Source organism: Hyaena hyaena, unplaced genomic scaffold (assembly GCF_003009895.1).
Source record: "Hyaena hyaena isolate Hyena2069 unplaced genomic scaffold, ASM300989v1 scaffold_157, whole genome shotgun sequence".
Classification (NCBI taxonomy): Eukaryota; Metazoa; Chordata; class Mammalia; order Carnivora; family Hyaenidae; genus Hyaena; species Hyaena hyaena.
Genome location: NW_024080789.1, coordinates 116,736 through 129,813, shown reverse-complemented (window position 1 = coordinate 129,813; position 13,078 = coordinate 116,736). Strand labels below are relative to the sequence as shown.

The following is a 13,078-nucleotide window of genomic DNA, read 5'->3' as shown; positions in this document are numbered from 1 at the left end:
AACCATGGCGGCCATTTCTGGGTGGCAGTGGAGGGGATGCGGGGTGGGTGTTGAAGCATAGAAGCGAGGGGGCTCAAGGAGGGGCAGGTGTGGTCCTTAGCCTTGAGACGAGAGGATTGAGGTGGAGTTGTCTTGATTCTCAATCCTTGGGCCTCTGAAATGGCCCATCTCCTTAGTCACTCCCTCTTCTCTCCACTTTGCCCCGTTTCCACTGCCCATGCCCAGGTCGCATAACCCTCTTGAAGCAGAGGTGGAATGGCTTTTTTGGCATGTGTCCACCCAGGCCAGTTTGAAGACAGGCTTGGCGTTTGGAGGGCCATGATATGGGACACACACCGGAGCAAAAGCTTATTTGTGACTGTTTCCACTCTGGGAAAAATTGTCCATCACTCCTGTGACTTGAAAAATTTAAGCAGTTACTAGGCTGATAGGTTAAGAAACAAATCTTTTGTTCTTGTGGTTTTGCATTAATATTAAGCATGAATATATATCATATATTACATTGCTTTCCTCCTGCTCTGCAGCAGACTGCACTCTCCTCCCAAATAGGAAAACTGCACAGCCCATGGACTCAAGTTTTTGAAAGCTGTTATTCCCCCACTCCCTAACCCCCACCCCCACCCCTCTCCTTCCTCCCAACCCCTCCACTCCTGTATTAGAAAAGCCCCTCCCACCCCCCACCCCAGCCCACCAGCCCACCCAAGGTTAAATAGATAGTGCCACATTCTAAGATTCATGCATCACTGCATTTTGCTATTGCACATTTTGCAGAGAAAGAGGGAGTTGTGTATGTGTGCCCCCTCCCGCTCTTCCCCTCCTCTTCCTTAGGCTCTCAGATTCCTGTGCTATTTCCATTCTGCCCTCTCCCAGCCTCCCCCCGCCAGCCCCATCCCAGACCCGTCACTGGTTGTGGACATCCTCCCTGCGGACAATCTTGTAGATGATCCAGTAGAACATGTTGAAGATGAGGAAGGCCATGGGGAAGCCAATGCGGGATATTTTGTCAATCTTCTTGGCCCTCTGGATGAAGAGTTTTCGCATCTCCTCCGGGGACTTGGACGGCGCGGGAGGGGGGTTGGTGGTGTTGTTGTTATTGGCGCCTTTGACTGAGATGCCATCCTTGGCCTGCAGACAGGCTGGGCCCATCCCATAGGCAGAGAAGTTGAAGCGGCCCTCCCCGGCCTCATCCTCCTGGAACAGATTCAGCATGGGGCTCTACTTAAAATAAGACAGGGGCTGGGCACCCTCCCTGCAAGGCACTCCCCTGAGGGCCAGGCCTCGCCCATCTGGTTCTCCCTGCCTCTTGGACTCTGCCATTCCAGCTTTCTGAAGGCTTTGAGGCTGGTTGGGGAGTTATGCCTTATAGAGGGGCGCCACTTGCTTGCTGAAACAGATACAAACCAGGGGATAGGAACGTGGCATAGCGTCCGGACACCTATGTCTTGGCTCTGTCACTTGCCGGTTGTGTGACCTGAGGCAAGTTACTTCTTTATATGAGTTCTCAGGGTTCTTTATTTCATATTTTCCTATAAGTGGGGGAAGAGTCACCCCGCTACATCAAAAGGTTCTTTTGGCCTTCAGAGATTGGAGATGAGCAGGTATCCTGAATGCTCTTAGGTTAGAAATCGAGGAGATAATTTGGAGCGATCCCCTGCTTTGCCTCTGTTGCCTCCTTGCCCTCTTGACCCACCCCATTCCCCAGGTGATGTTTGCTCCAGAGTGGGTTGGGTGGAGGGGGTGAATGGCCCAGGAGAGAGCAAGAGCCTCACTTCCTTTTCACAAACCGGGGAAGCCACAGCTCCTTTCTACCTCCATGTTCCCATATTCCTGGCAGTCGTCACCTCAGACATACCTCTGGATTAAGTAATTTTGAGCAATAACTTCATCAGTTGGCTCCAACTTACCTTACAGGCTTTTGACTCCCCTTACCTTCTGCTTTGCACACCTGTCAGTTTGCTGGCACTCTGCCAGTCATCCCTCATGCATTGCCCTCTCTCAGTCTTCCGCTCACCACCAACGTGCCTGCTGCCCTTATTCTTCCAATTTCTCCCTTTCCCATCTCATGGTGATCTTTTCCAGATCTGACCCAGGGAGACACTGTTGTCCACTTTCATCATGTCTAGCTTTGTTATCTTCCTGTGTGAGCTCTGTGGTGGCACTGAGAGTCTCATAGGAGCTGTTGATTGGGTGTGTGGCTCTGGGGAATTTTTATCAGCTCGCATTGCCCTCCTAGGTAGTGAGGGCTTTTAGAGAAGAAAGCCTATCTTTTGTTTGTTCCCATGCAGGACAGGGCTGGCAGAAAGCAGGGGACACAGCACAGGAGCCCCGTCTAGCTCTGCTCTTGCCACCTTGGTTGGGCCACCGTATGGGCTTGTTGTGACGACTTCCAGCCCAGTCTTCCCACCGCCTCCATTCTGGCCCTCCCAAGCCACCTGGGTTGTCATAACACAGATCTGATTGGTATCTTTTGCTTGAACTTTTTAATAGGCCGCCACTGGCTTCAGGATAATTAAAATCCTTGCATGGTAAACAAGGCTTTCGATGACCCGAACCCTTGCCTGCCTCTCCCGTCTCATCTCATCTTGCACCATTCTCTATCTGGCATTCTGCACACCAGTGACCCTGAGATACTTACATATATTCAAAAGTGTCATGCTCCTTCTTTTTAACTCTGGGTCTCTGCTCAAGTTGTTCTCTCTTCCTGGAACATACTTCTAATCCCACCCCTGCTTCTAATTCCTTCTTCACTGAACTAATGTCTTACCCAGAGCCTTCCTTGAGGGCAAGGATAGGCTAGGGGCCCCTGCCCTGTGCTCCATGAGCTCCCTGTACATTCCTCTCTTTTTTTAAAAGCTCTTGATTAATGTCTGTCTCTTCCATCAGACTCTAAGCTCCATGAAGGCAGAGCCTTATTCACATTCATTGCACCTTCAACATTGAACATAGGAACAGAGTTCCTGGCCATAAGCTCAAAAACTCAGCAAATATTTGAGGAAGTAAATGTTTACCAGTATATCTTCACTACTCCTAGCTTCCCTTTTTAAAGAACTTTTATTAAAAATTTTTAAACATTTATTTATTTTTGAGAGAGAGAGTACAAGCAGGGGAGGGGCAGAGAGAGAGGGAGACACAGAATCTGAAGCAGACTCCAGGCTCTGAGCTGTCAGCAGAGCCTGACGCGAGACTCAAACCCACAAACTATGAGATCATGACCTGAGCTCATAACCAATTGAGCCACCCAGGCGCCACCTCCCCTTTTTAAAACAATGGGGTTATATTCCTAGCACTGGGAGGATTTGAGATATGAAAAATGCTAAAGAAATCTTTGGCAAATGGATGCTGGTCCAACGCCCTCACTGCAGAAATGGGGAAAGGACATGAGTAGTGCCTAGCAAATAGATCTCAATAAATCTTTGTCTATGAGTAGGACAACTTCAGGGGGTTTGTGCCAGGGCCAAGGAAAGGATAGGGGAAGCTGGCCAAATTACTGGACCTTGTGTCTAGAAGGGATACCCAGTTCTATTGCTTATCAGCTTAAATCTGCCCTTGCTGCAGGATGGGGTGCTTGAAAATGTTTTCTCACTGGGCTCTAGTTATGCAGGGGAAGCACCAAATTAATTTTATATACAGCTTTGGGCACATTATTCTCTGCCTTCCTCATCAATTAAACATAGGAGTGGAGGTGTGGCCGGAGGCCCCATCTAGTTAGATGATCATCAATTTCACATTGTAGCCAGGAGAAAGGAAATTCCCTGGAAATGACTGGAGACAGGCTTGCTATTCGTGTTCTCCCCAGCAGATGGCAGGAAATGAAAGCTTGGGGATGGAGTGGGGGAAATCTAGAACTCAGGGAGGTTGGGAGTGTGCCTGCCCTGCCGGGTTCCTAATAATATGACTAATGAGGGTGGCCAGGGAATTTGAGGACCAGATGCTTTGTGCCAAACAAACGAAGTAACATGGGAGGATGGTGGGAGTTGAGGAGCCCGGCCAAGCTCACAGGCTCTGAGAAACTCAGGCATGGGGCTAGTTCCTTTTCACTCACCATCTAGGGCTGAAAAACCCCTCTGCAAACATCCGGCTGAAGGGAGGTTTCTGCAGCTCAGGCTTGTACACTGCCAATGTACAAGCCACATCCAGAGGGCTTTACTCCAGAGGAAGCACTGCTCTATGGTGAGCCCATTTCTGCATCCTTGTAGTTTCTGACATTTGAGTCAATTACAAAGTGCTTAGGAACAAGGTCACACTGATTCAACCACACAGAGGGGCCTCGCAGGAGAAATGTAAGTGAAGAACTGAGCCAGCACTGAAAAAAATCTCCGGTCAGAAGGGACTATGGCAAAGTGGAGAATGTGTTCCCTCCCTAACGGCATTTCCAGGGCCTCAGTGTGAGGTTGGATGTGATTGCAGTGGCATCAGAGGCTGTGATGTTTTGACTGAAGGTAGAAGTGTGATTTTTAAATGCTGGCACCTTATTCCAGACTTCTAAGACACTGCTCATGAAATTGAGGACAGTTGCATGTTGAATTTGATCTCTGGCTACTGGTTTTTGACCTCTGCCTTTGGATAAGTCTTAGTTCTTATTTGTCATCTAATAATACAGGGCTATTTTATCTGCTTTGGGATGGAACCCACTGACGGATAAGCAGCTGATGGTGTATGGTCAGTGTTTTGAGAAAAGCCATCGGACCTCCAGCATCTACCCTGCTTTTGCCACCAGAGCCTCTGTGATCCTAGTGACTTGCTCTTCCTCACTTTTGTCATTTGCATGGGAAAAGTGGACAAAATGCCCTCTAAGGCTCTTCTAGCACTAACAAACTGTGAGAGCAAGGAGGGAACTGAGCAGGGTTATCTGATCAAATCCAATAGTGGCTTTATTTACACTTCACCTGGCCCAAGAGAAAGTTTTGTTTTCCTCTAGTGTTCACAGCTGGTAAGGATTTGGAGAGAGTGGTGACAGTCTTGGGAGGTACTATAGGCCCACCATGTTACACATTTGCAGGGGACTCCATTTACATTTTAGTCTATGCAAATAGTGCCCCCTGGGGTTGTGCCATGCACAGTTTAGTGGCCTGGTGCTGGTCAAATATTTCAGACATAGTCTCCCCAAATAAGTGTCTCTTCAACAAATGTATTAACCCTCTTTTAGCAGAGGAAAATGCAAAAAGCAGCCAGTGGGGAAAAAAAGGAAAAATAATAAATTCCAAAGATAGTTGTGTTTGGTCAGTTCTTGCTTAGATTAGTGTAATAGCCAGGGGCTCAGTATCCAATGGGCAGTAAGGACTAAGGCTAGAGGTCTTTCAAGAAATCCTGTCTGGGGCGCCTGGGTGGCTCAGCCGGTTAAGTGTCTGACTCTTGATTTTGGCTCAGGTCCTGATCACACAGTCTGTGGGTTTGAGCCCCACATTGGGCTCTACACTGACTGTGTGGAGCCTGCTTGGGATTTTGTTTCCCTCTCTGCGCCTCCTCTGCTCATGCTCACTCTCTTTCTCAAAATAAATAAACTTAAAAAGAAAAAAAATTCTGTCTGACTTACTGTACCTAAGATAGTTTTCTCTTCTAATGCAGAGTTAAAGGGTGGTTATACTTTAACTCTCACAGACATCTTCTGTCTTGAAATGTCTACCTCCTGCCTATGGTAAACTGCTAGAAGTTAATTGAATCAGATTGCTTATGTTTAAGAAACATACTGATGGAAATCTGTGCATGCGTAATCATTTTATTCCCTGGTATTTGTGTGGCAGGAACAAAAACTTAAAGCTACTTTGTAGTCTGATTTAGTCTGATTTAATCCTCACCACAGTCCCCAATTGTGCCAATTTAGTCCATTTTACAGATGGAAGAAATGGGCCCAGAAAAAGGCTAGCTTGAAGTCACATACCAAACAGTGACAAAGAAACAGAGCCCTTTGCCACAGACCATTGTAGCTGGGTAGACAGCTATTTGAAGTAAGTCAGTCTAAAGCTTGGAGGGCCTTGGTGTGTGGTATGACCTGACAGCTCATTGTGTGTGGGTTCATGTTTGCCCTAATTTGTTGCTGGAAAAACTTCTTGGTTGGCTCTCTGAGTGGAAGGACTCCTCTTTGTTCTTTAGTTTATCCATTTGTCCATTTGTTCAATAAATGCCTATTGCATGTTCACTGTACGTCAGGCATTGTGTTAGGCCCCAGAGACCTAGCACTAAGCAAAAATAGACATGGTCTCCACCCTTATGGAGCTTATAATTCAGTGGAAGAAATACGCACAAAACAATCACATCACTGAATGCATAACTGTAAAGATAAAAGTTCAGAAGGAAAGAAACTAGTTCAATTAGAGCATGACCTTTGCTAGCTCCCACAGCATCCTTGTGCAGATTAGAAAAATGGCACCCCTCTTTTTAGACATATAAATTAGAATCCCTTCCTGTGACTGATACAGTCTATACTGAGGCAGGACTTAAAAGTGTCTTGTTGGCTAGGGGCCCGTGTAGGATACAGTCTGCACGGCCATACTTGACAGTATTGCATGAGAACTTCAATACAGGCCCTAGACTTTGACTCAGGTTTCAGGGACGATGTCTCAGCTGAGAACTGGAAAAAGAGCCCTTGGTTAATATTAAGAAAAGTGCACTGGGAGGGCATTCCCAGAGAGAACAAAACATTTAAAGTCCCATGTATGTGCTCGAGCAACTAGGGAAAAACTAGGGTGGTTGGTGCTCAGAGAAAAAAGGAAAAAGTGGTGTAAAGATGAAGCTGGAGAGAAAAGTAGGTTCTCTGATCTCCGTGGGAAAAGTCTTTTGGGGAAGTAGTCATAGACCAAGATGTGGAGCCAGTTTGCTCCCAGAGACTGCACACTCCACAGTGGCCTTTGCTGGTTGGAACACAGTCTCTGAGTTGGCGGAGGCTGGTGACTTTGCAGAGATGGCCTGCCAGGTAGTTCTTTATTCAGGCCCTCATAGAGCGAGAGAATCCACTTTGGGGGAGGATCTTGCTCGATGCCCCTTTCTTGGAAGTAGGAAGCAAAGGGCTGGTACCTGGACGCTCTACTCAAAGATCTTACCTTTTGTGGTGCAATTCCCTTCTGAAACCAAACCCTTGGAAACAATGTGGTCTTGCAGAAGACACCTGTAATTGTCTTTTAGCCTGCCAAGCTTCAAGGTCACAGCTGTTTATTATCTTAGCCCCATCAGGGTTTGTTCCATCAGTCCTGTCTTCAGGTATAACCTGATAATTCTATGGTGTTATTACGAATAGAAGAATAACTGCCCACAGACTCAGTCAAGGCATTATTATGGGAGGGGAAGTTATGACCTCCAGGAGTTTAATCCCTGTTCTATGTCTGCCTTACCCCCTGAGAAGGTTGGTCCAGCGAAACAACTATCATGAGACAAGGCTGCCTGAAACTCTTGTGTTTACCACCAGCTGTCCCTTCTTAGCTAGCGATCCAAAGGCCTACCTTGTGATGTCTTCGCTTCCTCCTGAATCGGAGCAGCTCTTTGTGCTGACGAGACACAAAGTTGACAGCGGCATACTCAAGCAGGGCTGAGAACACGAAGAGCAGGCACACTGCCATCCAAATGTCAATGGCTTTCACATAGGACACCTGGAGTGGGGGTGGGGATGAACACAGGGGAGTGAGGGCAGAGGAGAATGAAATATCTCTGCATTTCTGCTCCTCAATAACTCCATCATTACCCACGGCTATCCCCTTCCTAAGCTGGGATATCAGGAAGGTGCAGAGGCAAACAGAAGAAAAATGCATCAGGAAGACTGCATGGAACATTGGAGAAAATGGAATATGGTACCTAGGAGAGTACTAGAGAGAGGAGGATGGTGTGTTGAGCATCATCATCGAGTGAAACCGAATGTTGTGTTTAGCTAGGGGTGATAGGAACAGAATGGTGTACCTAACATTAAAAGTAAACAGAGGATGTTGGCAAAAGTGACAGGGTAAGATCTTCAAAAACACTCTCCGCTATAAAAGCAACAAGGACAACAGCAACAATGGCCAGAATCAACTTTCTCAGAAGCTCTATTAACCAAAGGCTAACGGCAATCTTGAAAGCATTTACTTAAAAAGTCAGCTGAATACCAGCCAAGAGCATAAACTTCATGGCATTAAAAAAAGAAAGCAGCTCCATTGAGATATAAGTCATATACCATACAATTCACACACTTAGAGTGTATATTTCAATAGTTTTTACTACATTCAAGATATGTGCAACCATCATCCTAGTCAATTTGGGAATGTTTTCAGCACCTCCAAAAGAAACCTAGTAACTCTTAGCCATCATTCTTTTCCCTATTCCCCCAAAACCCTCTTCCCCTGTCCTAAGCAACCATTAATCTACTTTCTGTTTCTATAGATTTCCCAATCCTGGGCATTTCACATGAATGGAATCATACACCATGTGGTCTTTTATGACTAGCTCCTTTTACTTAGCATAATGTTTTCAAGATTCATCCATGTTGTAGTATATTTCAATCTTTTTTTTTTTTTTATGGCCAAGTAATATTTCCTTGTATGGATATACCATGTTTTGTTGATCCAGTCATCAGTTGATGGACATTTGGATTGTCTCTACCTTTTGGCCATTATGAATAGTGCTGCTATAAACATCTATGTACAAGTTTTTGTGTGGACTTATGTGTTTATTTCTCTTGGGTCTTGTGGTTTTAACTTGCCATATTCCCATCTTCCTACTCCCAGTTCTGTGCTAGCCTTGAAAACCAACAGCCAGTGAAAATCCGTATTCAGGCAATCAGTCGATGGGGCAGAACAGAGTTAGAGCTTCTTTAAAGTCCCATTCCCAGAGAACTGTCATTATTTGACCTGTCCTGTGGTTCACTGAAAGACCTCACTCACTAGGCTGTCTTTTATTTGAGCTGCCTTGGAACTGGCCCAGTGTGAACAGCCTTTTCCCTGGGGGCATTTGTTGAAAAGAGTCAGTGGCAATTGTTGAACATCACATCAGCCTCAGGTAGCAGGTAACAGTTGAGGCAAATAATAGGTTGATCAAAAACTTAAAAGGAAAAATCTGGGAATGAGATGTCCACAGGGGCTTTAGAAAGCTCTGACATATATATGGGAATCTATGTGTATGCTCAGGCCTGTGTGGGTACTCAGGGAAGACCTGGGGAGGCCCCTTAGCTCAACTCTGGCTAACCTTGACACACTGAGCAAGCTGCAAGTGAAGGGTAAGGCAAAACTGTAAACTGCCTGGCTGAGTGATGAGGGTGTGTTCTAATACATATGTAGAGCCCCTAGGAAAAGGCCCGGAGATTTACAGGTTCCAGGCAATTAAGGAATTTTCTATCCAATTTTAGCTAATGGTCAAGCTAACTGAGCAGAGACTTCAGTGGCCCCACACAACAAGGAATACAGATGTTACAGAATTAGTTCACAAAAGTTCACAAACAAACAGCAACAACAAATCCTGAGGAAGGAGGAGAATCTGATTTCCAGAGATGCCACATCACATTATGTTAAGTGTGTAATTTTCAACCCTAAATTATAAGATATGCAAAGAAATAAAGGATGGCCTTGCAATGGACTAGATATTTGTATCCCATCTTCCCTTCATAGGTTGAAATCCTGATTCCAATGTGATGGTATTTGGTGGTGGGGCCTTTGGGAAGTGATTAGATCATAAGAGTGGAGCCCTCATGATGGGATTAGTGCCTTTACAAGAAGAGGCCAGATAGCTAGCTCTCTTTCCACCACGTGAGGATATAATAATAAGTTGGCAGTTTGCAACTAGAAGAAGGTTCTCACCAGAACCCTACCATGCTGGCACCTGACTTCCAGTTTTCAGAACTGAGAGAAATACATTTCTGTTACTTATAAGCCACCCAGTCTCTGGCACTTTGTTACAGCAGCTTGAATGGACTAAAACGGGTCCATCCATAGAAAAAAAGGCAGTTAAAAGAAGCTGCCCCTGGGGAAGCCCAAATGTTGGGCTTAATCAAAGCTTAAGTTATTTTAAGCATGTTCTAAGAGCTAAAGGAAACCTGTATAAACAACTAAAGAAAAGCATGAGAACAAAATCTCACCATATAGAGGATGAGATAGAAATAATAAAAAGAACAAAATAGAAATTCTGAAGTTGAAAATTAAATAGCTCAAATGAGGAGTTCACTAGAGAGAATAAACAGCATATCTGAGCAGACAAAAGAAAGAATCCATGAACTTGAGGTTATCTTGTCTGAGGGACAGAATGAAGAAGAATGAAAAGAGACTCAGAGACCTGTGGGGAACCATTAAGTACACTAACATATGTCTAATAAGTTGTGCCTGAAGGAGAGGAGAGAAAGAAGCAGAAAGAATATTTGAATTAATAGTTAAAATATTACCAAATTTGAAGAAAAACACTGACATATACATTTAAGAAGTTCATGAACTCCAAGCAAAATAAACTCAACGGGATCCATGGCTACACACTTTGCAATCAAACCGTTAGAAGACAAAGAATCTTGAAAGCCACAAGAGAGACGCAACTCATCACATACAAGAGATCCTAAATAAGAATAACAACTGATTTCTCATTAGATTGATTATATACTTCTAAGTTGGTGGGGGGGTGTCGCAGCTAGAGACCGTTAAAGCACAGGGACAAGACCTGTGGGCAGAAAGAGCTGCACTGTGGTTCTGAGTGAGATTTCTCATAAAAAACCAAGCAGCCTAGGAGGCAGTGGAAGGACCTAAGTAAGTGAGGGGACATCTGTGTTTATAGACTGGAAGACTTGACATCGTTAAGATGGCAATACTCTCCAAATTATCTACAGACTCAGTGCACTTTCATTCTCAGTTCCTTTTTTATTGCTGTTGCAGAAATTGACCGACTGAACTTAAAATTCATATTCAGGTTCAAATGGAAATGCAAGAGATCCAGAATAGCCAAACCAATCTTTAAAAAGGATAAAGTTGAAGGACTCATACTTCCCAATTTTTAAAAAAATTCTTTAATGTTTATTTTTTGAGGGGGGAGGCAGAGAAAGAGGGAGACACAGAATCCAAAGCAGGCTCCAGGCTGTCAACACAGAGCCCCATGTGGGAGTAGAACTCGTGAACTGCAAGATTATGACCTGAGTCAAGTCGGACTCTTAACCAACTGAACCTCTCAGGTGCCCCTACACTTCCCAGTTTTAAAACTTACTACAAAGCAATGGTAATCAACTGTGTGGTACTGGCATAAGGATAAATATATACAGATCAATGGAACACAACTGAGAGTCCAGAAATAAACCCATGTATTTATGGTCAATTGATTTTTGACAAGGATGTAAATTCAGTGGAGGGAGAAAGATAGTCTTCTCAACACATGGTGCTGCAAAAACTGGGTATCTGCATGAAAAAGAGGGATAGCCCTCCCTCATACCATATGCAAAAATCAAAATGGATTAAAACATAAATTTAGGGTTAAACTAAAAGCTCTTAGAAAAAAACCATAGATACAAATCTTTGTGACTTTAGATTAGGCATTAGTTTCTTAAATGTGATTGCAAAGGCCAAACAACAAAAGAAAAAATAGATAAATTTTACTTCATCAAAATTAAAAACTTTTGTGTATAATGGACCATATCAGTAAGTGAACAGATAACCCCAAAACTAGGAGAAAATATTTGCAAATCACATATTTGATAAGGGATTAAAATCCACAATGCACAAAGAACTACTACAACTCAACAACAAAAAGAAATACCTCGATTATAAAGTGGGCAAAACATTTGAATAGACATTTCTCCTAAGATCTAGAAAAGGCCAATAAGCACATGAAAAGATGCTGAACATTATTAGTCATTAGGAAAATGCAAACCAATACTACAGTGAGATACTACTTCATATCCACTAAGATGTCTATAGTCAAAAGACAGATGATAACAAGCATTGGTGAGGAAGTGGAGAAATTGGAACCCTGGAGAGATTATCAAATGGTGTAGCCACTTAGGAAAATAGCTTGGCAGTTCCTAAAAAAGTTAAGCATATAGCTACCATATGATCCACCAATCCTACTAATAGGTATTCAGCCTGTGAGAGTTGAAAACATTTGTCCCCACAAAACTTGTACACAGATGTTCATAGTAGCATTATTTATAATAGCCAAAAAATGGAAATAACCCAAACATCCCTCAACCGAAAAATAGATAAGCAACATGTGATAGACCCATACAAAGGAAATATTATTCAGCCACTAAAGGGAATGAAATACTGATATAATGTACAACACAGATGGATCTTGAAAATATTATGCTAAGTGAAAGTGCACATTTTACTTATTCCACTTATATGAAATGTCTAGAAGAAGCAAGTTCATAGAAGTATAAAGTATAGTAGTATTTGTCAGAGGCTGGTCACAGGGGAGAATAAAGAATACTATTGATGAGTATGGGGGTTTCTTTCTGGGGTGTTGAAAATATTCTAGAATTAGATAGTGGGGAGGGTATACAACTTTGTGAATATATGAATTGCCACTGTATTTTATGCTTTAAAAAAAGTGAATGGGGGTATAATGTGAAGTTGAATGTAACTATAATAGCAAAAGGAGTCAGATACTGAGCCTGCTGTTAACAATGAGTGGAACAGCATGTTGAATCTAGTGTAAATTATAACTGAAGGACAATGTGGCATCAACTATTAATAGACAGTGGAACAGAATATTGAGTCTGACATAAGGAAAAGAAAACAAGTTTATCTGCTGTTACAGTTGCACAGAGCACAGTGTGTTGTCAGGTGGTAATAGTAAATGGAGTTTGGTTTCAAGCATTTATGGTGAATCCAGCAGAATGCAAAGTCTAGTGTTAATAGTGCAAAGGGCAGATTATGGAGCTTTGTGTAAGAGTCAATAGAGGAGAGAGTGGTGTCTAGTGTGAATGGCAAACAAAGCAGAATGTCCTTTCTCACATTAAAAATTAGTGGAGCAGTAAATGTGATAAAAAACAAACAAAAAAAACAGTAGGGACAATGTTCTAGATTAAAAGAGAAACCATAAAGAAAATGAATCTTTATTGGATCCTTGATTGGATCCTTCACAATATATACTGATGATGTTTTTTGATAACCGGAAAAATTTAAATAAAGTTTTTGTATTCGATGACACGGTG

The 13,078-nt window shown here is 43.4% G+C and overlaps 1 protein-coding gene across 2 annotated transcripts in view; it reads right to left on the bottom strand.

Moving 5' to 3' along the window:
- Positions 1–900: 900 nt before the first annotated feature.
- Positions 901–13,078, bottom strand: part of GLRA1 (glycine receptor alpha 1) — an 86,252-nt gene continuing 74,074 nt past the window's right edge. The window contains exons 8-9 of one of the 2 annotated variants that reach the window (XM_039239496.1): positions 7,434–7,580; positions 901–1,215 (exon numbers count right to left, since the gene is read on the bottom strand). In XM_039239496.1, the coding sequence (XP_039095427.1) occupies positions 901–1,215; positions 7,434–7,580 (462 nt within the window). The remainder of the gene's footprint in view (positions 1,216–7,433; positions 7,581–13,078) is intronic. The other variant, XM_039239497.1, reaches the window with a different exon arrangement.